This window comes from Pipra filicauda, unplaced genomic scaffold (assembly GCF_003945595.2).
Source record: "Pipra filicauda isolate LSUMZ 115617 unplaced genomic scaffold, ASM394559v2 scaffold498_size1627759_pilon, whole genome shotgun sequence".
NCBI lineage: Eukaryota > Metazoa > Chordata > Aves > Passeriformes > Pipridae > Pipra > Pipra filicauda.
The window spans coordinates 243214-265717 of NW_024104640.1; the positions used below are offsets into that span (position 1 = coordinate 243214).

Consider the following 22504-nt stretch of genomic DNA (forward strand, 5'->3'; position numbering starts at 1 on the left):
TAAGTGCATAAAATGCACTTCCCAAATTTACATGGACAAAAACCTATGCAAGTAGAGCACAGACAAGACGCCAAAACACAAGAATCCTCAAGTTAATTCTGGCTGCACAACATTTATCTGACTGTTTCCCTTTGTAATGTGGGGCTTTGTCTTTTAAGGTACCAATGTGTCTAAATGAGCCAAACAGTGAAAGTGTGGTGCACCTATGCAAGCATGAACCTACGAACACAATGTTACCATAACACATTCCTGGACTAAAAAACCCCATGAAAACAAAACTTACTAAAAACTCCCTCCGAAACAAACAGACAAACAAACAAACAAAAAATGTTTCTGAAATTGATAATCTACAGGTTTGTTGTTTGTTTGGGTTTTTTAAAAAATTGCATAAACTCATTCAGACCACAAAAAACAAGAGATTTAGTGGAGATGATGGGATTTAATAGTTGCAGTAAGAACTGTAGTTCAAAATGTTGATTCAGTTCGCTTTGAAGAGTATGAATAACAGTTACTCTAATCTTCCCTATGATGTGAAAATAATTGCATGAATATAATAAATGGAGGAATTAGCATAGCAGGGAAAGGAACTGGACTCTTGTATTTGTGAACTGCTCCAACCCCTGCCAGTACTGGCACTGCTGAGGCACTTCACAAGTTCCTGCACACCAGCTGCCCACACTGCTTCATGGGAGCCTGAAGTTATCCCTAGCTGTTAGCAGAGCTTCACACCCACTCTGCCTCTGAACAGGCTGTGGTAGCAGAAAAAAAACATGATTTCTGCCTTGGATGAAGAAAAATCAAGGATTAGCATAATTGAAATTACTGTGGGAGATGTAAAGATATGTGCTGATGAAGCTTTAATACAACCTCTGCACCATACAGCAGTAATGGGCTGAAACTAGCATTTTTGGTCCCTATTACCTCATAGCTGAGCACCTTCACAGAGTGAAGTTTTTAGTCTGCTCAAACATCTCCTAACTTCCCACTCTCTAAGGGGGGTCTGAAGTTCCCATCTAAAGCTACATGAAAGAACATGCTCTCACAAGAGCTTTTGGATAAGAATATACCTATTCCACATTTGGATTAATCAATATCATATCAAATTAAGAGAATGAGCCAGAATATAGATTTCATTGCAGGTTAGGTTGTATCTGTAGCATCTGGGCAGTAAATATCTTCGTAAAGCTGGGCTCAGGGAGCAGAAGCACTGGTTTGCTCCTTGTGCAGAAGGGACCCCCTCTTCAGAGGCTTCAACCTTTATGTATTGTTACTTAAAACCACACAGTACCTCATGAGTCAGATCAGTATCAGGTTTGATTTGCCTCTGGCTATTCCCAGCCCCCAGTACTTGCAATAGTCCCACAGGTCGAAACAGCACAGTTTGAGGCTCCAGACTATACATCCTCCCACTTTGTGGTTCCTTGGGACCAGAACTGGGCAGAGTTCCTGCTGCAGGACTCAGCTGGTTTTGTTCTGAACTGAGCTGCTGATGAGTTAAGGCATGATGAGGAGCAAGCTTCCAGGCCTGAGGTCTGTCTGCCTTAAGGGGTACTTGATACACCCTTAAGGTGTATATACATACCTTGAATGTCTGTGTTCTCTCTTCATATAACATCATGTGGAAACAGGTGCATTGAGAAAGACCTGGAAGCACTTACACCAGTGCAGTTACAGGGATCTGGCTTTAAGACCTTATCTCCATTGGCAATCATATTAAAATTATTTCTCCCTGTGGCAGTGCAAATCTACCAGTAGGCAGCAAATCCCTGACATACCATTGAATTATGTAGACACGTACAGTAACAACCTCCAAGGCATCTGAGATAGGTGATTTGTAAATGCATTTATTCAATCAAAAAAAATATTTTAGCATCTGCTTCTAATCTTCTGTCATAAAATAAGTGAGTACAACTAAGGATTAAAAATCTAAATCTCCGACAATGTGCTTGATGGTATATTTTGCTCTACTTATTTTCAGGGGTTTGTACCCTGCCACAGATCTTACCAAATCAATACTATCCCAAAAGCACAATTCATATTTGCTCTGAATGCCTCTAATTTGAGATAGCATGATTTATGAATGCTTCAAGGGTACCTGCAGAATGGACGGATGCTCTGAAAAGAAGTTCAGTTAAAGCCAAAATCATAAAAAAAAAGTACAGACAGAATTTACTCTCATTTACAGAGGGTTTTTGGTCTCCAACTGTAAGTTAGTTCAAGGTTTCACCAGATGTTTCCCCAAACTATAGGTAATACATATAATTGTGAAAGCACTCTAGCACTGAAGAAAAACACTGTTCAGCTCCCAGACCAGCTGTGGTTGTGTGTAGTTTTAGGAGCTGGGAACCAGTCCAAGGGGACAACAACAGGTCTGTCCAAGCACAGAGGCAGCAAGGACACAGCCAACAAACACCAAACCCAACAGGTACAACAACGAGAGCAGCATAAAGCAACAGGTCATCAACATTTCTTCATCTATTGTGGTCACAAAACACTGCCCCAAACTTTGCAGAATGTTTCTTTTTTAGCAGATTTTGCCTCTTAACTACATCCAGACACTCTCCTCCCCTGCTCCCCCCAGTTTGAAGCAAATGGGAACATTTTAATGAAGAATTTGGAAAACAACAGCAAAACTGACCAAGGTCTGATCTTACTGGAACTCTTCTATGTGGCAGAGTTATAGGGGATCATAGACTTGTTCTACCTGCATAGAAAAGGGAACTAAAGAAATCAGAAAATAAAAGGAAAATTCTTTCCTATTTGTAAATCTTTTATTAAAAATGCTCAACAACTTTAGGTTGTGCTCAGAGATGAAAATTTCCACTAATGTCTCTGGTTTCAATCATTTCCAGTCAAACACCTGAACGATACCTCACCTCTCGAACACAGCTAAGAGGGTGGAACTGAGCAAACACCTGCATTCACCTGCAGCAAAGGCTAAAACTTCGTATTTTCCAAATTACTGTCTACACTAGTTCCCTCTCCATAATGATTATTTCCTGTGCTAGACTAATGAAGAATCAACACTCAGGTTTCGGGTTTTTCCTGTGTGTGGTTTTTTGATTTTGTTGTTGTTGCTGTTGTTCCTTAGGTTTTGGGGTTTTTTCTTTAAACAGAACAAAGGGACTTTTCAAGTAAGCCTGTTCCATCTTTAGAAGAGAATAGTTCTAAAAAGGAATATATATATAGCCAATTTCAGTGTCTTATTTTAGTGTCATTTCACACAGCTATGAGAAAGTATCTGGAATTTCTAGACTTTTATAAGTGAAAGTAGTGATCATTTCTAGTGAATATAGAGATGTTAGAAATATTACATTGCAATATAAGCACCCATTGTACAAACATATCAAAGAAGACAACTTAATGTCACCTTTAAAGGCTTCTAAGTTACTGAAATCTGTATTGCAATACATCAACAACCACCCATGTTACATTAATGTTCTAATTACACATATAAGTAATTCTTAGCAAAGGAACAGAGTCAAAAGGGAAAAACACAAGCTCATATAATAAGTAACAAATAAAAATATCTTGGTCTCCAAGTGAACTATTTTGCAGCCAGAAAAACAGAATTCCAATAAAAATTATCCAGAGCTGAACAGGTTTCTAGCACTGTGCTCCTGTATCCGGTCATGCAATCTGAAATCTGTGTATCAGTAATTGTGACAGAGGTCCCTTCCAGCGAGGTAAATGCCATCCCTCCTGCCTGCACAGACCGAGCAGGCACTGACCACTGTGCAAACCAGCACAGGCAGAGCTGCTCCAGGAACACAGGGCTATTTGCTCCCGTTTGCTCCTTTCACCTTTGCACAGACAACTTTCTCACCTGACACATACTTGACTTTGCTGGGAAAACACTGGGGAGACTCTTCTGGAAAAGGTAATTGCTTCAGAAACAACATACTGGAATGATGGTAATTAATTCTGGAAAGGAGGTATAAAAATGTTCATGCAGTTAACGCAAAGCAAATGCAATAGTAATGCAAATGCCTCAGCATTTGACTTGACAGCTTATTTTTAAGGTGAGAATTTCTGCTGCCATTATTTGAAATTAGTTGTCATTGTCAGAGACCTTAATTTATTTGTAATTATGTAATTGAACTCCAGTGACATTCTAGGAGTAAACGAAAAGCTCCTGAGATATTAATTTTGTAATAAGGAATATAAAAATTCATGTGGTAACAAATACATGCCAATTTACACCTTCTCTTAGTATAAATAACTCTTAATTAGGCCATTTTTCATATTTGTTCCTAATTCTGCAGGAGGATTTCTAGGATTACATGACAGCACTGATTTTACTGTAGCAGGGTTAAAATTCCATCTGCTTTTCTTGACTTTAACATTATCCAGTAAAACAGATTTAATATATAAATTTTCTTTACTTTTATTCAATCTTTTGCCAGCCTTCGCTAAACCATATTTTGAAGATAATAGCTGAACAAAGTGACATGGGTGTTTATGCTAGTATTTAATTATTGCCATTTTCCTTGCTAGATAAACATGATACAGTGATGGAAGAAAGAATACAATCGATGACTTGGGGACCCTTTTGTTTTAAAGAAATACCTCATTTGCATCATCAAGGAGTTATTTTCCTTCAAAATTCAGTGATACCTACATCCCCTTATGAAAGGATAATATAAGCCCTAAGGCTCGCTTACTTGTTAAAACCCATATGCTTGACTTATCCAGAAAAACCTTTAAGAAAAAAAAGTTAATACGTTGGTAAGTCAAAGAAAGACCAAATCTTCCCCTCCAATGGGTGAAAACAGAAATATTTCTCCTTAGATTATTTTGCTGAACTGTCTGGAATAGCAATTACATTTTTTGTTCACATTTTTTTGTTTACATTCAATCCATCGCATCTTTAATCTGCAAATATCACAAAAAACCCACTTTAAGTAGCCACCTGAAATCATAGACCTAATTATCAGCTATGCTTCCATTATCCCAAGAGGGCCTTTCCCTTTTCCAGGTTGGTACTAAGAGAGAGAAAGAATTAACAATAAGAACAATAATTAAGAAAACTTGATAAAATAATACACAAGGCAAAATACATCACAGCTTCAGATTTTCTCTAATATATCAAAAGCAAACAAAAGTCCTCAGCAAAGCATAAAACAGAATTCCCTCTTTTCAGCCTTTATGATTCTTAATAAAGATAAAGCCCACACTGAGAATCAATGCACTGACAGACACCACCTTCCTCCCACAGCCATCTCCTGCCTACGGTGGCTACAGTCAAACGGGTTTAAACAAAAGTAAACAGGAGCTGGAAAACTTGCGTTCTCTTACCATCTGACAAGTCAATTAGCCCGAGGTAGTGGAAAAGTTTCAGAGAAGAGCACACCACCACTACAATCCCTAAAGTCTGGAGTCCCTCCGACTCGCCTTTAGTCCACATCCTTTCAGGCACCACACGGATACCTACTGGTGTGACTGCAAACAACTGCCAGACATCAGAAGCTGAGAAATCCTGTTTGGAGCCTTCCTTCCAGCTGCTCAGTTAAGTGCACAGCACATTCTCCTCTCCCCCTCTCTCACTCCCTTTCTTTCCCAACCTCTCCCCCCTCCTCTCTCACTTGCCTTTTTTTTTTTTCTTTTTGAACATGCGAGCAATTTCTGCATTTAACCATAACCTATGTTTTTATTTTCTTTCACCTCAGGGCAATTCTCTCAGGAGTTTGCTCTGCCCCTGAACAATTGAGCACTGTGCTGCTAACCTCAGCAACATCTCACACAATTTTATTTTTTTTTTAAATACCTGTGATACCAGTCAACTTCTACATCTGAGATTTTCTCAGTAATTCTGCCAATGCAGGTGCTTTTTGTCAATGCCTCTTCTGTACTGCATAAGAGAATATGGGACATTGTAGGGGAGGAAAGGGCTTTCCTTTTCTAAATGCCTCGCCCATGACATGCTGGGACATACACAAGCACGCTTCCCACATCCATGTGTGTGCCCACACAGAGCCCAGGACCTCCAGAGTAATTCTTTCTGTAAGCAACAGCTGCCCACAGTTCCCCTGGGTTGTCTGCTGGACAGCAAGCAGTGCACCCACTGGCATTTCACAAGTACCCACCACTGGAGTGGGCCACTGCTGGCTGGAACAAGCCCCCCTTGCAGGCAGTGTTTCACCAGGCTGCTGGCATGGGCAGCACTGCTGGCTCCTCACAAGTCAATTATGTATTTCCCCATTATCACCACAGATGAGAAAACACTTGGCAGGTTGAGCGTTTTATGAGGATGGCAGATGCAGTATTGCAACACCAGTAAAAGCTGTTTTTTTCAAGCACTATTAGATACTGGTATTCCCATGTGGGATGTTCAGAAGAACAGACATCATCCATGCCTTTAATTTTACAGGACTCAGAGCCTGTCTCGTTTTCCCCTCACTCCACCCATCTCCAGGCAGGCAGTAACTCCCTCTCCCCGCAGTCCCCAGGGAGCAGGGCAGGCTGGCTTTCACCCTCCACACTGCTCCACAGCTTCTTCTGGTGCTGCCTCTGCCTTAAACTGCTGCTGATCACTAACAGCAGGTGCAGAATCTCAATGGGATTTTGTGTATCACATTAACTAAATAATGCACTTGAATTGCTGAGAGAAGCCCATATTAAAGCCAGGTTGGAGGTGCAGAGTACTCATACACACTTCAGTGATCAAGTCAAGAAGCAATGAACACTTTAGTTGAATTTGAGCTTTGTTTCTGTATGCAGGTGGCCAAATCACACTAGGAAATGTGTTATTCATGAGGATTCTCTGTCATTGGCATCTACCTCTCCGGAGCTCAATGGCATAATATCAAAGCCATTTCTCCTGATGAGTACTTTAGGCCAAAGGACTTTTTTGTGCTCTGTAGCATCTGCCACATCAGGTTTTCATTGCCCTGGATGTATTACTGTGATGCCACGTTATGGTTCATATTTCCCAGATTAACACATTCAGCTTTAAAACTATCAAGGAACTGAAATCACTGTACTGTCAAATCTCTCCCAGACAAGTTGAGGAGAATTTGAAGCAGTAACATGTGACAAGCAGACCTGAAAACGTTCAGATAATTCCTTGGTTTATCATGTCCTATTTCCATTAAAAAACCAAACACTACTACACAAAAAAACCCAAATCGACAAAAACCCACTGCCCATCACATTAAGTTTGGATAGACATATTAACCACAAAAATAACAAGGTTCTTTCCTGTCTATAGAAGGGATGTTTGTCAGATTTACTGGCTGTTTGGTGGACTCTCTGCTGTTTTCTCAGATTACTTAAGTTAACAGATCCAAGAGCACACAGAAAGAAAGAGCCCACCTCACCCCCACTTGTTCCCAGGCACATTATTTACTTGCAGATACACCTAATCACAAAGTTTCTTCCCAGCAATGCACAAACCTCCTGAATCCAATTACCACTAAAAAAAAATAAATTAAAAAATGATGCTATGAGGAGCAATGAAACTCAAAGCACTTGGCTCCCTAAAGGTGTGCCTTGCAATTCTATGTTCTCTCACTGGTAATGTCACACCTCTGCAGCTACTAAAGCCCTGCAGCAGCACCTTAGCAAGAGGCAGGGGGAAGGACATGGAAAAGTGTTAGTTCTATTATTTGTGTTACTGCAATTTATGCCAAGTCCAACATTTTTGATGCCTTAGGTGTTCCTGATACGAGCAACTGCAAAAAAACCATGCAACTTCAGTCCCCAGAGCATTCACTGTTTGAAGCCCCCATGCATGCCAGAAGCTCAGAATTCATTCGACAGTCTATCCAATGCTGCCAAAGCCAAATCATGCTTTTCCTGAGGTTGAGACAGTTTTCAAACAGGCTTGGAGGGAATGCTGAATGAGAATTTTCCCATTCAGAACCTTCAGGCTGCTTTGGGATCACCTTGATGCCAGCAGTTCTGTTTGGATGTTGTTTTTCCTCTCTCATTTTCCAAAACTTCTCAGACACTTGGATCATTCTTCAGTTGCTCATTGCTGCCCCAAGAACAGGGATTCTTTATGCTGGGCACATGTTGGGCTCATGCTGTGCTAACATTTTAAGGAGAGTGCTGCTAGTTGCCTGACATGCAGAGTACCAAGTCCATCCATCAAATGATCCAGTTTGGAAGCCACATACTGACCTAGTGTTATGGTTTACAATTAATTAAACCAAATTAGCGCTCTCCTGTTTCTTAAACATTCAAATCATCACAAGTGACTGACTGAAGAGCTGACTACAGATGTCTCATGGAAGGCAAATTCTGTGGACCCAAACACTTCTGTGTGCTTTCTCCATAATAAGAACTCATTTAAATAAAAGACAGAGCTTTCCTCAACAGCTTACTGGGCCCATTACCTACAGCAATACTCATTCTTTACTGTAGCATTGAGCTAATGAGAGAAGTGGTTCCGGGACCTAAACCAAAGAAAGGTTATTCAGGTTAGTTAGTACAGAAATAGAGGATCATCAACTCTTAACAAGAGACAGAAATATTAATCAAGAGTTTATTACACATTTTATTTGTGTCACTTCTGGAGCAATGAGAAAAACTCAAGCCAATGCCAAATAAGCAGCAGGATTCGATTTTTTTTTTAATTTCTACAGAATTCTACAGTCTAAAACCATGCTGCATATAATTTCCTTTTTTTTTTTCATTAGCTTCTGATGAATTTTTTCACACCAATCCCTTGGCTGGGGTGGGGGTGAGTCTTCAGGTTTTACTGTTTGCTCGGCTTAGACCTTAATGACTGTCCTACTGCGTGCTAATGACCCCTCTTTGAAAGAAGCAGCGCTCTTTTGTTTTCCTCTCCCCAAGGCAAGGGGGAAGGAAGATTTTCGCCGCGTTTTTGCAGAAGTCGCAGTTGCAGAGAGAGAGGGAAAGGGCGTGGGGGGGAGGGCTGGCTGTTTTTGGCTAGGAGGTGCTTGAGTTTTGGTGGGATTGCTGGTCCAGTGGAGGTCGTCGGGAGGACAACCCTTGCCAGCACCTGTTTTTTTCCTCCATCTTTCTCCGTGTTGGCAGCAGCTTACTCCCATCGGCAAAAGAGAGGGCTGTGGCCAGAGCCTGCCTTTAACAGTGTGAGTCCACAGGAGTAAATGACCCTTCCTCCTTTCCTCCCTTCCCGTGCTGGCAGCGGCCCGCGCCTCCTCCTCCGGTTCGTTCTCCAGTGAAAAAGTCCCTGCGGTGCCAGTGGTAGAGGGGCCGCGTGATACCTCTGCTGTCACGGAGACTGCCAGCATCGTGTGAGTTTTCCCCTTTTTCCGTGGCTCTTGCTGCTCTTGTCCGGACAGACGGACAGACCGACACTCGGCCCCTCGGAGCCACCGCGCAGGCCGAGGGCTGGATCCGCAGCGCCCCCTGCCGGCCATGGAGCGACACTGCAGCTCCGCCTCCCGAGGCGCCAGCGCCCCCTGCTGGCTGTGGTTGTAACTGCGCCGAAAGGCAAAAAGGGCTTAATTGTTTTGTTTTCAGTGAAAGTTGAGGAATGGGATTGTTGCTTGTTTGTTCGTTGTGTTGCCTATATATGTGTGCATATATATATATTCTTTAGTAAAGACCTGTTATTTTTCTTTTCCACACCTTTCGACTGGAGCCCCTTAATTTCAAAGCTGTAATTACTCGGAGGGAGGAGCTTGGTTGTTTTTCCCATATCCTGCCCGCCTGACGGAACATTTCTTTCTCGTTAAACCGAGACGGGATGTCTGTCTCAGCTTTTGGATTGATGCTTCCCAAACATTCGTAAATTTGCTGCAAAATACATACTGTTACCCTCAGAGAGGGTAGCTTAAGGGACCAAGTGATTTTGACTAGAATCAGATGTGAAATAAATTGCACAGACTAGACTCTGGTTTTCTACTGTAGTCACTGAACAACAGATTTTATATAACAGCAACGGGAAGAACACTTTTCTAGTTATATACAGACAAGGTTAAGTAGGAACTTTATAAAGATCAATCAAAATAACATGTAATAAAAAGGATATTCTGGTAATAAAAGAATTGCTATGATGAATCATATAAATGATTTATGTAATCTATGATCAGCTCTTAAAACTGGTTGGGGGAAAATAGTACATCACACAAAGGTGCAAAAATCACAGCAAATTGGAGAATAACATTTCCCATAGCAGAAGCTTTTCCCATAATCAAGCTATTTGGAACAGATTTACACTTTTGAACAGGAGGATTTGTTAAAACAAATGCAGCATGACATATTCTCAGTACACACACCTTCAAGAAAGCCCTGGTAGTATTCTATGATTAGCCTAGTTTAAAACCCTTAATATTAATTTTTTGTAATTTTGATTGACTATTCCTTTGCTATTATGCTATAATAAAGAATAAATAAGAACATATGATGGATTCTCCTTGTACAGTTCATTATTTCAAATATCTCTAGAACAGTTCTGTTTATGGATCTTCTGACACTCAGCAGTCCTGACCAGTCTTCTAACACAGCTATTGACCATAAATCTATTTCCACCACAGATCTCTGAAGCCCTTCCACTTCTGTTGTGTTGTAGAAGTGGCATAATAAGACCACTCACAGCATTACAGGTGACTACAGCATCAAGAATATGAATGTACTATTGTATACATATTTATCCAATATGATCTCTTTGTGTGTGCATAAAGTCAGTGGGTTTTATTGCTTTGATTTAAAGTTATTCACACCAAAATGAAAACTAGGCCTTTCTCATGAGTGATTTTAACTTACCTAGTCCCAAGGAATGATATTTACTGCTTAAATTGCAGGTTTTTTATCAGCTTGCCTTGGTCACCGGTCATGTCTCTGTCCTGTTCACCATAGGTGATTAAGCCCCTTCTGTGTTTCTCAGACTTCTCTGGATCTGACTAGTCCCAAGTAATTTGTGCCATCTGCAAATTGTGTGGAGAAAAAAAACTACTTTTTGATAACTGCTGACTATAATTTCAAAAAAATTATGCTGTAAATTAGAAAGTCTGGTATTTAGGTAATTGATGATTTAGAGACCCCTCTAAAGTAGAATCTCCAGCTAAACTAACAGCCATTTGGTGCCAATGAGCTCAGGTCCTGCCCATTTGCATCACTACAATTCCACCCTGACCCCACTGCCTGCAAACTAAATGTACTTCATATCACACCGTTGTTTCCCAGCAGTTATCCACCAGCTAGGATTACTTTTTTTAAAGTCTTCGCTAATTACCACTTATTACTTTTGTCACTAGAGGTGCATTCAGTTTAAGGATAGGTGAACCACAAATACCTCTTTAGTTAGTTTGGATAATACAGATGCTTTTCTATTAGTGCTGCCCAGGGAGCTGGGAATAAAGAGCTCAGTTCATCAGTTTGCCACTTCCTTGCTGTGTAAGTGCAGGGAAGTAATTGGCAGATTAAACCTTTTCCTGACATATCAATTGTCCTGCCATAACAAAAGCAGCTATAATTCCTTCAAATTCCCCCCTTACTTCAATTCTTCTAATTCATGAGAAGGTGCTGCTTTCTTATTTCTACCAACGTCTCCCTGCTTGCTGACAATGGTAGGGCGTAGTTGGATTGGAGGACCTGTGCACAATTTATGAAGAGAAGCAGGAGGACCCCATATATTTTTCCCCTTTCAGAGCTAGTGACTCCCAGCCCTCTGTGAGCCTGTTGGCACAATTCATCAACTTCACAAAACACAGGAATAGCTTTGGAAGATTACAGAAATCTAATACATCATTAGTGACTTTTTCCAGAACAATTTCCAGTACAGACAAGCACATTGAAGTTATCACAGACTGCACAGTGGAGGATTTGGCTTTACTCTGGACCTCATGATGGCAAAACTGGTGTTTGTTAGCAATGCACACCCAGGTCAAAGTCACAGCCAGCCTCCTATGGAGCTACAAATTATGAGAAGACCAACAACTAACAAAGAAACCATGGAACCTTGAAGGACTAACTTGAACCACAGTTTACTTGCACACTGTTTGAAATTGGGTAGTATACAATTGAGGCAATATATAATTAATGAAAGAGCAACAAGAACCTCTCCCAACTACTAAATATCATTGACAGGCTCTACTGCACTTTTCTATTTAACTAGCTTTCCCCTATTTCTCTAGATTTTTAAATGTAAACCAACCCAGTTACATAAACTACAGCAGCAAACACAGCAGACTCCTCCAAGATCACGGGTCACTCTCAGACTTGCAGAAGCACTCTCAGGATGCTCTCAGGATTGACCCAAGGAAGTTCTCCAGCACTGAACTTCATCTCTTTTCAGCATTGTTGCTGAGGCTGAATGGACTGCTAACAATGACTTCATAACCTCAGCTGCACTAGGAGGGGAGACAGGGAAAGGCTGCAGGATGTTTCTCATTGTCCTACTTTTAAACAGGCAATGAAAGTTGAGTAGGACACATGCTGTGAGGAAAAGAGGAGTAGGGGAGAGATAGTGAAAAGCTTAAAGAAGAAACAGGAAAAAAATGTATTTCAAGTCTGAAATAAGTAACAATGAAAAAGGGCATGTAAAGGGAAGAACAGATCTGTGAAGGACTTCGATGGGGCTATATATGTACAACATAAAACTGCTCAAAAATAGAAAACTTGATGTTTCAATTATTCTGGGGTTCATTCCCCAAATAGGGAAAATGCCACTGCATGAGTCCCTGAAACCAGCCTCTGCTGAGCCCCACATCCAGCTGAGCATTTTCCCTGGAACCTGTACTCAGAGGTGAGCATACCTCAGCAAATACCTATCCCTGATGGACTAACAAGTAGCCAAAAGAAGCTGTTAAAAACCCCAAATAACCAGAAGACAGATGTGCTTTGCAGTGGCAGTTTCTTGCTTAGTGGATTTCTGCCACAAGCAAGAGGAGATGTGACCCCTCCCTCATGACACTGGTGATTACTGTCAGGTTCTGGAAGCAGTTAAGAGGCATAAAGCTGCCATCGAGTTGGGCTGCAGTGACTTTTCTCATCACAGGTAGCTTTTCACCCATGTTATGTATTTCCCATGGGCATCAGATTGTCACAGCTTCATTCTCACTTTTATTAAAAGTGATAATAAACTGTGCAGAACCTCTGTACTTGAACTTTTTTCTTATATGCTTTGTTGCTCCAGGTGTGAGATCCTGGATCCGAATCTCACTGAATTATTGATATGGGTTGGAATCAACTCACTGTGTGTGTGCGTGTGGGGAAGGGCTGGGCCTGGACCTGCAGGCACATGGTAAGGCCTGTGCATAAGGCCTGTGCTGAGGGCACAGGGCAGAGCTGAAGGCCTCGCTGCCCACACAGAGACAGGGCAGAGCTGAAGGCCTCGCTGCCCACACAGAGACAGGGCAGAGCTGAAGGCCTCGCTGCCCACACAGAGACAGGGCAGAGCTGAAGGCCCTGCTGCCCACACAGAGACAGGGCAGAGCTGAAGGCCTCGCTGCCCACACAGAGACAGGGCAGAGCTGAAGGCCCTGCTGCCCACACACAACACAAGGCAGAGCTGAAGGCCCTGGTGGCCACACAGAGACAGGGCAGAGCTGAAGGCCCTGCTGCCCACACAGAGACAGGGCAGAGCTGAAGGCCGGTAGCTGGGCTGTCAGTCAGGGCAGACCTGCCTGGTAGCTCAACCACCCCACAGCCCTGCAGCCTGTGACTGGCTACAGCACAACTCACTCTGGCCTGGAAGGCACCCATGGGATATCCTGCCTGGGAGGGAAAACTGAACTCTATGAATACACGAGGCTCCATGTGGTCTCCCTCTCTCTCTCTCTCTCTCCTTCCCTCTGGTCTCTCCTGCAGCATGAACCATGTGAGTCAGTAACCATTTCTTCCTCTTCTCCTCTTCTCTTTTCCTTCTCTTGTGGGTAACTTAAAACCAATGAACTGTGTTTTACTAAAGCTGGTATATGGATTGTTTTAGTGGGTGTTTCCTGTGGAATGGGTCTTTGTGCTGAAATGCTTTTTTCTTGGTTGTATTTTACTCCTGTAAAAACCTTTTGCCAAAATATCTTATTTTTCTCACTAAATTAAAAATAATTTCTCTTAGAGAAGTGTATGTGACTCTTTCTCCGGATGCTAATTAGAGGTTATAACGAACCAAAAAGCTTTTAAAAAGTCTTAAATAAAAATGTAACCACTCTGGGCAGTTTATAGCTAAATCCAGAGCACAACAGCAGGTTCTTATTGAATTAGGTAAATGAGAATGAGGCTGAATAGGTAGGTTTAAGCCCCAGAAAGACGTACAAGAACATAAGTGCTCATCAGAGAAAACTGAAACAGGACAAACCACAGGTTAAAAGCAAAATTAATCTTACTTAACTGATGTCATACCCAGTTATTTGACATAACTGCATTTATTATTTACAGTTTCTACAATGACTAGTATCTTGCCTTTCCAATGCATGTCGACTTGCTGATAACTGCTAATATGCTCCTTATGAACGTACCTTTTGCTTATTCCTTTCACTCCTATTTTGCTTATTGGTAAAGCAAAATCTCCTGAGGGATAAAACCAGTGAAAGCATCCATATGCTTTACTACTCTCATACTCCCTCCTCCCTGATGGCTCTTCTGACATCAGACAAAGCAAGATAATATGGAGCTGGTTGTTGTGGGGTTTCACTAGAATTATGTGAATTTACTGGAGTCTCCAGGCACTTTATAATTTTATAGATCTGTTAGTTGGAAGGAATATCAGATACACCTACTGCAACCTGCTGCCCGGAGTAAGACCTGCCTCATTGCCACCACAGCACATGCCAGACTAGTCAAGACCTGTCAAGACTTGTCTTGAGGGCAACAGAATCCAAGTAATCAAGAAAAGACAGTAAAAAAATTGTGTTTTGGAAGTCCAGAAAGTTTGCAGAACAGTCATGAATTTGGAGAAGGAAGAGGAATTCCAGGAAGCCTGGCCCTCACAAGCAGTTTGCATCCCTCTTGAACAGACACCAGAAGACATTGAGTGCCATAAGATAAATCTCTGCTGGTGACACCTGTGCCAAGTAGATGAACAGCAACTTATTTATTTGCCTCATTGAAGGTCTAGGTAGTAATTGAAGGCATGCACTAAAGAGCATGATTAAATTTCCTATCACTCCACTACAGTAACAAGTGTAATTTAGTCAACCATACAGTCATCATAACTCCAGTGGCCTCCAATCAAGACATCCCCCGTATTTACCCATTACCCTTTACTTTTAAGTGGTGAACTGAAGAATCAGTATGCTTACTGCATTTTTAACTCACACTCTAATGGCATATTAAACTGTGCTTTCATTTTCACGTAAGAATAATACAAAGTATTGCCCAGTAAAGATCATCTCATACATTTTTCTTAGTTAGAACACGCCTAAACACTGAAAAACACTCTCCACTTGAGGAATACTGTTCTTCACTTATTACATTAAATCATGTTTTCTCACCACTTTTCATGCTGTCCTGGATTTCTTATTTTTAAGTGACCTTAAGGAATGAACACATGTACAAAACATTCTAAATAAGTCTATATTTCTTTCACTTACTGAACTGTTATTATTCTTGTATTTAAATATTCTTTCTGGCATTTAATCTTCATTTCGACATCTATGCATTAGTTGCACTTAGGTGTTTATTTTATCATTGGTAATTTGTAGTCCTGTACACCTAGCTTGAAAAATTTAATTTAATTAGTTATTTGCATAATTATACTGCAAAAGATAGTGCCACAAAAATAGGGTTACTAGAAGGAGATCAGAGTAATACATTCATGAAAGTATTATGAAACTGTATAAAACTAACTGTATTTTAGATACATCACAGTGAATTATGAAATAGTACCACACTATTTTAGATACATCATGGTCTCAAATCACACCATTCCAAAAATCTTTGAAAACCTGTACAAAGAAGCAAAACTCTTAGCAAACAAAAAGGCCAATTTATAAAGCCAGTGCCTGAAGTCAAACTTTCTAAAGTAGTTTGTAAAGTATAACATAGTCAATAAAAACTGAAAAAGCAGTTTATGCTTTAGAACAAGTAAAATACGTGTAAAGAGAACTTTTAGAGGGCTGTCTGGAAAGGAGGATGGTTATGGTTTTGCCAGCACAGCTCCCACTGTTAGATGGATGGCAGCAGTTCCATGTAATGTGCTCAGTAGAGGAGTCAGCTCTCAGTTTACCAGACCAACCCTGATTTATGAATTACAGTTTAACTGCTCCTCTAGTGGCAGCACTATTTAAATTCTGCTTCTTGCCACAGGAAGGCTGACATTCATGGAAACAAAGCACATGAAGAGCTGCAATACAGGTGCACGTGACCGAAATTATACTTAGGATGTTAAACTAAGCAGCAGCATTAGATAATCAAACTCCTTTGTGCCTCTTCCCTTAGGTTTATCCAAAAATGTTCTATTACCAACCAAGCTGGATGTTGGTGATGGAGCCAGCATCCTTGCTCACTCCCACATTGCTGCTACCAGTCAGGTAGCAGGGGAGAATACAAGGAAAAGAGTATATATAGGCCAAGTGGGACAGGGCTTGGAACAACCTGGTCTAGTGGAAAGTGTCCCTCCACGTGGCAACCAAAAAAGATGAAATTTAATGTCCCTTCCAACCCAAACCATTCTATGATATATTTTTTGTACAGGGGAACTGAAAGGACAACAAAGCAAAGAGTCAAACTCTGAGATAAACCCTTCAAGAAAATCAGAAGATCAGGAAGAAAAGCAAAATACTCAAAATATATCAAAAGATGTTTTAGATGCATGGAAAAAATCAGTAAGGAAAATAAAGGTGCCCGGGGTATCCTGCAAGCATATTTACATTCTGAATTTAAACTTAAATTCAAGGGCAAAAGCAAACTGAAGTAGATTTATGACTATAATGTCACATCTGGGAAAGGGCAACTGTACCGGGGTGAATTTATGCTCATACTTTTGGTCTGTGTCTGGCCCCAGCCACCTGCAGTAGTTTATACTCCCCCTGCCAAGTTCACTGATAAAACAGTGAATTTGTCCTTGGAGGGAGAACTTCTGTATAAACTGTTTTAATTGGTGTTGTGTGATTGGCTAATTGTCCTCCAAGGTCGCTTGAAGGAGAATTTGAGGAGGAGGAGGATGAAGTAGCGCCCCCAGACTCAATTAAGAAAGACCCCCAAAACAGACTGTGCGTGTGTGAGGGTATTTCCAAAGTTCTCACACGTGCGCAGAAGGGATGCACTGACAAAACTGGGAGGTGGGACTGAGGGCCTCGGGCTGGGCGGTGCTGGCCACACCTGGCAGGTTGTGGTCACTCAGTTAATTGTATAAAAGTAGATAGTGCTTTCTTGGAAGGGAGTTAGCTTTACTTCAAGGACAACGTTGCCTTTTGGCAGGGACGCCTGCCAGTTTGTGAACTTACTGACTTTCCAAGGATGCAGCTTCTGCTATGGGTAATTATAGGCCTGCTAGGTCGGTAAGACAGTCCATCACACAACAACCAGTAAAGTATGAATTGGATACTGCCCCCACTTTAGGAGAAACCCTCAAGGCCATACAGCAGGTGAAAATCGGCAAGGCAGCTGGGATTGATGGAATTCCACCTGAAATCTGGAAACATGGGGGCCTTGCACTCCACACCAAATTTCATGAGTTCGTGGTGCGCTGTTGGGAACTCGGCAAACTACCATCTGACCTTCGTGATGCTGTCATCATCACCTTGTATAAAAAGAAAGGAATTAAATCTGACTGCTCAAACTATCGTGGTATTACTCTGCTCTCCATTGCTGGCAAAATCCTGGCAAGAATACTCTTGAACAGACTAATACCCACTATAGCAGAAGGAATCCTTCCTGAAAGTCAGTGTGGTTTCAGATACAAGGACTCCCTGAAACAACATCTCAGCCTTGGCCATATTGATCTTCATCACTGGTCTACTCTGGCCTCCAATCGGGAGGCCTGGAGACACACCATCTATAACGCAGCTGTCTCCTTTGAGAACACACGCAGGATCACTCTTGATGAAAAAAGGCAACGCAGAAAGAACCGTATATTGCAGAATACACCATCTAAGGAATCTTTCTGCTGTGCCTTTTGCAATCGGATATGTCTGTCACGTATTGGCCTCATAAGCCACCAGCGTGCCTGTAACAAATGTGGATAGAGCCTTCCCAGATCTTCGTTCGCGAAGCCCAGCCATGTATGTAGGTCGGTAAGATAACTTTATGGGCAACAGCTGGGTAACTGGGGAGATCATGCTGGGGGCTTATTTCTCTCCTCCTTCCTCCCTTTTGGGTTTGTTCATTTTGTTGGCCCCCTCTTGGTAATAAATATTGGTTTTTGTTAAACTTTTAATGGTGTCATGGTTCCAAGTTTCAGTATGTCTCGAACCCCTCCCTAATACAGCAACACAGGTAGAAGGATGATTTGTATACAGCACATCCCTGGTCTGTAAATATTCATATTTGGGGTACACTATGTATCATGCACACTTCAGCAGGTAGAATACTCCCTCAACAATCCACAATCTTCTTGAATAATTATATGTATCACAGTTCCATTTCCATGATTAAGATGATACCAGAAGTATAGTGGGGTGAGAGGAGGTAATTTCTTCAATGGCCTTCAACATGCGAAACTCAAAATCTAACTTTTTTCCCAAGAAAGTGTAAGACATTTGAGAGTGAGCTCTTTAAGTATAGAAAAACCTTCCAGAAGATTTATTGCAAGGAGATGAGGGTTTTTGTCACTTAAGAAAGCTTTCCAGCCTGGAAAGAGGCATCTTTCCCAGAGACAGCTTTAGATGTTTTCTCCTCCTGCATTCCAGAGGAAGTCTCCCTGGTATGAGAAAAGATAAGTTCTTGCAGACCCCACAGTGTGGGGGCCAGGGATGATAAAAGACCTGAGAAGAAGAGAGGGTGTGTCTTTCCCAGGCCAGTGCAGTTTTATGTCAAAATGTTAAGTGTTCTTGGCTTTTGGAGATAAATGCTGATAAATTCTTCCATTGCCTGGTATTTTAGGGGTAACTGTCCATAATCTTCCCTTGCAAGCTCCTTGATAAGAGAAACATTCATCTGCATGAAAGTTTTTTGATTTTATTGCAAAAGCACTTATCCTCTGAAGGAAAAGAATTACACACCTGTTAGGCTAATCCCAGTACCAAATGGGACAAAACCAGGTTCCAGAAACAGGGACAGAGTTCAGTGTATTTTAGAAGTGCTGGACGAAGGGACTGGAGGGTTTCTGCCAATGTCTGCAGAATAACAGCAATTCCATAGACTCCTACCCCAGAGGTTTTCCAGGAACAGCTACCATACTATAGCACAAAACTGACATTGGTGCCACAAGCCAAGAAGTTTACTCTGTGTGTCTAAATACATACATATGATTATGTTGACCATGTGATGAGTTTTCATCATTTTTATCATTTGACGTTTCTTTAAAAAATCAAATACGCAGTATGCAAAGTATGAAGATGAAAGGCCAAAACCCATTATGAATTGTGCTGCTCCAGTTCCACTGCCAATCCAAATTTTGGTTGGTTCAAGTACAGGAAGATTATTGCTCTCCAGAACATTGCAACTGACTACCCAAAGAGCTTTTTAAGGAAAAGTTAATTAAATATGTCCTTATCAATTAACTAGATATTTTCTAAATGGTCTGTGGTACTCATTGGTGATTTTAATAAACCTTTGTCTCTACTTAAATATTCCTGTCAATTTGCTGATTGGAACCCATCCTAACTAAAGAAAAAGAGTATGACAGAAGATGCTACTTTCCCCTTCCTCCCTGCAATTTCATTAAACCAAAGGTTATTAATTGCAAGGTACATTATCACAGAAAAAAGTGCAAAGCTTAATTGCTATTATTAAACTAAATATCATGGATGCATCAGTGGATGTTTGTGACTGCTCAAATACATCCTTGCTCAGGCCTTGAGGGTAATACATTTACAAGAAATGAAAGGGTATTTCAGTTGTCGGTACTTGTTCTGTTCAGAGTGCTTTCGGGCAAAGAACAAACCCAAAAATCTAGCAGTGATGCCAAATTATATCCGAAGGTATTGGAGATAACAGTTTAGTTAATGTAAAACATGAAACACTCTTCAGTACGTTAAAGAATCCTTGGCTGGACCTTTCTCTATCCTTAAGCATTTTACATTCACAGCAAGTAACTAATTATTATTAACTCTTTTGTTAATCATGCACTACAATAAACTTGGGTTTATATTAGATTTATCTTCCAGATACATTTTGAACAGAAATACTTATATGAATTCTAGAGGTGTATCTCTAGATCTCTGCCATTTCCAGAGAGAAAAAAAAGATGTCACCCATCCAAACTCTTAACTCTCTACTCAATAAGGAACTACTGAGCAGTATCCCATTTCCATCTGGCCTTGAGAATTGAAGGATGCTTCCCTGCAGAAGAAGAAAAGCATGCAGGATAGCATTTGGGAAATGAAGGAAGGCAGAAATTCTTCAAATTCTGGCAAATCACAAAATCATTCCAGCAGTTTAGGCTTCTTAGAGAGAACTATAGTACTTCAGTGAAGCAAATGTAACCATTTGAGCTACTATATAAAGGTTTAGTTTGCTTGAGGGAAGCTATGCTGAGAAAATATCCAGTTTTCTGTCCTCCATTCCCACTGTTTGGTGTAACGTCTAATTGTCACCAAGGCAGCCTTTAGAGACTGGCCATTGCCTACAACTGAATTGGAACAGAGGCTCTGCTGGCAGCATTAGTGTCTTTCTGCCTAGTTTCACCATTTCAGCTGCACGGATTGCTTACAAGAGAGATTGCTTTTGGATTAAGAAAAAGTGCATCTGTATCTTAAGGCATTATGGAAAAACTTATACATCAAGATTATGGTGTTTCTTTGGAAAAGATACATGCATATATTTGTGAATATGTGAAGCTTTGTGAGCCTGGAAACTGTTTGCAAGACTCTCAAATCATTCAGTTCCGCAAAGTGCACTAATCCTGTTTCAGTTGCTACCTCCAATATCATCAAAACAGGAAAGTGGAAACCCACTTGATTTCACACCCTAAGAACGTGGGCAGATTGGCATGGATTCTGCTAAATAGCTGTTCTAAACAGGAAGGAATTTTCTAGTGTTTAGTTTTTTGTCCAAGTTGCAAAACTGCAATCTCTTGTGCTAACCTGCAAAAAAATTCAATTCCTCTGTATTTCTCCTGGATACCAAGTAGGCAGTCTGGAGGTATAAGCACCAGTAAGCATTAATACTTGGGTTAGATTTTTTCAGACCTGCATATAAACTATTTTCCAGTGGAAGATATATCCCTATCTATTTATGTATATCTTCTTGAACCACAGACGAGTGTCTGCAGAGTCAATTAAGAGAGAAATAGCATCTTCTCAAATAACATAATCTCAAGTCTACTAAAATTTCACTATTATAACTCTAGATAGAGAAGGTGAAGTTGGCATATTTATTCAATACATTCTGTTCAGTTTATACAGTAATTGTGCTCAGAGGGGTCATTAGACAGCACATAGACTTGGAAATGCCAAACAACATCTTTAAACTTTAAGTGTCAGCTGAGGATTCTGGTTATCACTTGTTTATGATGATGTTAACTGCATGGACATTAATTGACTTTAATGGCACAATGTCATTTCAGGCTTTGCTTTGGTCTCTGCTACAACTCCAAGGCACAGAGACAGGGGATTATCTGTGCCATAGAGCTGACAAGCTTTTGTTTTGTGCTAACAAAAGCTGAACTGACTAATCTTAAACAGGGGCTGTACTTGAAAGGAAAGCTGCACCTTGCATTGTGATGAATTGCCAACAGTGAGCTGGAGCCTACATGGGACCAATTTCTTCAGTCCCTCTCTTGCTTGGTGTGCTGGAGGGAAAGGATGCAGACTCCCACACGCCTAGCCAGGCAGCAGTGAAGCAGATCAACTCATCATCCTTTGTACCACAGACACACACAAATGAATCATCAGGGCACTGGAGGCCCCACTGCGACTTGGTGGGGACTCGCTGCAGACACACAAGAGCTGGGAATACATGACCTGGATGGGAGGTATGTGAAGTCCTTTTCTGCACACCTGCATTCTGCCCAACTATCTATAAAACACACAATAGTTTGGCTTTGGTGGTAATGCCCTATTTCTATCATCTTTATTTTTCTCTTGGGCACATCTAAGTCAACACTACTTTGATACTGGAACTTTTACTTTCTCGTTGTTCAGTCTTGCCTGGCTGAGGTGTTGCTGTGTTTCACTACTGTTATGGTACTCCTTCGTTACTGCTAGGTTACTCGCATAAATGCTATTACTTGTGTTAAACAATAACTAATAGGTGGCCAGTGTCAGCCCTTGCTTGCTCCTAACATGCTACAGGGAGTCACAAAAAGAAAGAAAACATGGATGTTATCCCAAGACTTCAGAAACACGGTTGCTGTGCTGGGGAGAAGTTTTGAAAACACAGCCAAGCCACAGACACCAAGATGCCCTGGTGTGTTTAGGGACCCATCTGCCCTGAGCTCTGGCTTTGCTCCCCTTCCACAAGCAAGATAACGGCACTGCCTCAGAGGGCTCTACACAATCAGTGGGTTTAGTGCTGTGCAACACTAGGA

At 41.2% G+C, this 22504-nt stretch overlaps 1 protein-coding gene across 8 annotated transcripts in view; it reads right to left on the reverse strand.

Moving 5' to 3' along the window:
- The window catches only part of LOC113989358 (Kv channel-interacting protein 1), a 350034-nt gene that overhangs the window by 52663 nt on the left and 274867 nt on the right, over positions 1-22504 (reverse strand). The window contains exons 1-2 of one of the 8 annotated variants that reach the window (XM_039386656.1): positions 10699-10859; positions 3827-3924 (exon numbers count right to left, since the gene is read on the reverse strand). The exons of 6 other annotated variants lie outside the window; for them this stretch is intronic. In XM_039386656.1, the coding sequence (XP_039242590.1) occupies positions 3827-3902 (76 nt within the window). In that variant the 5' untranslated portion in view covers positions 3903-3924; positions 10699-10859. Of the gene's footprint in view, positions 1-3826; positions 3925-10698; positions 10860-22504 lie in introns of those variants that run through there. One more of the 8 variants, XM_027723845.2, reaches the window with a different exon arrangement.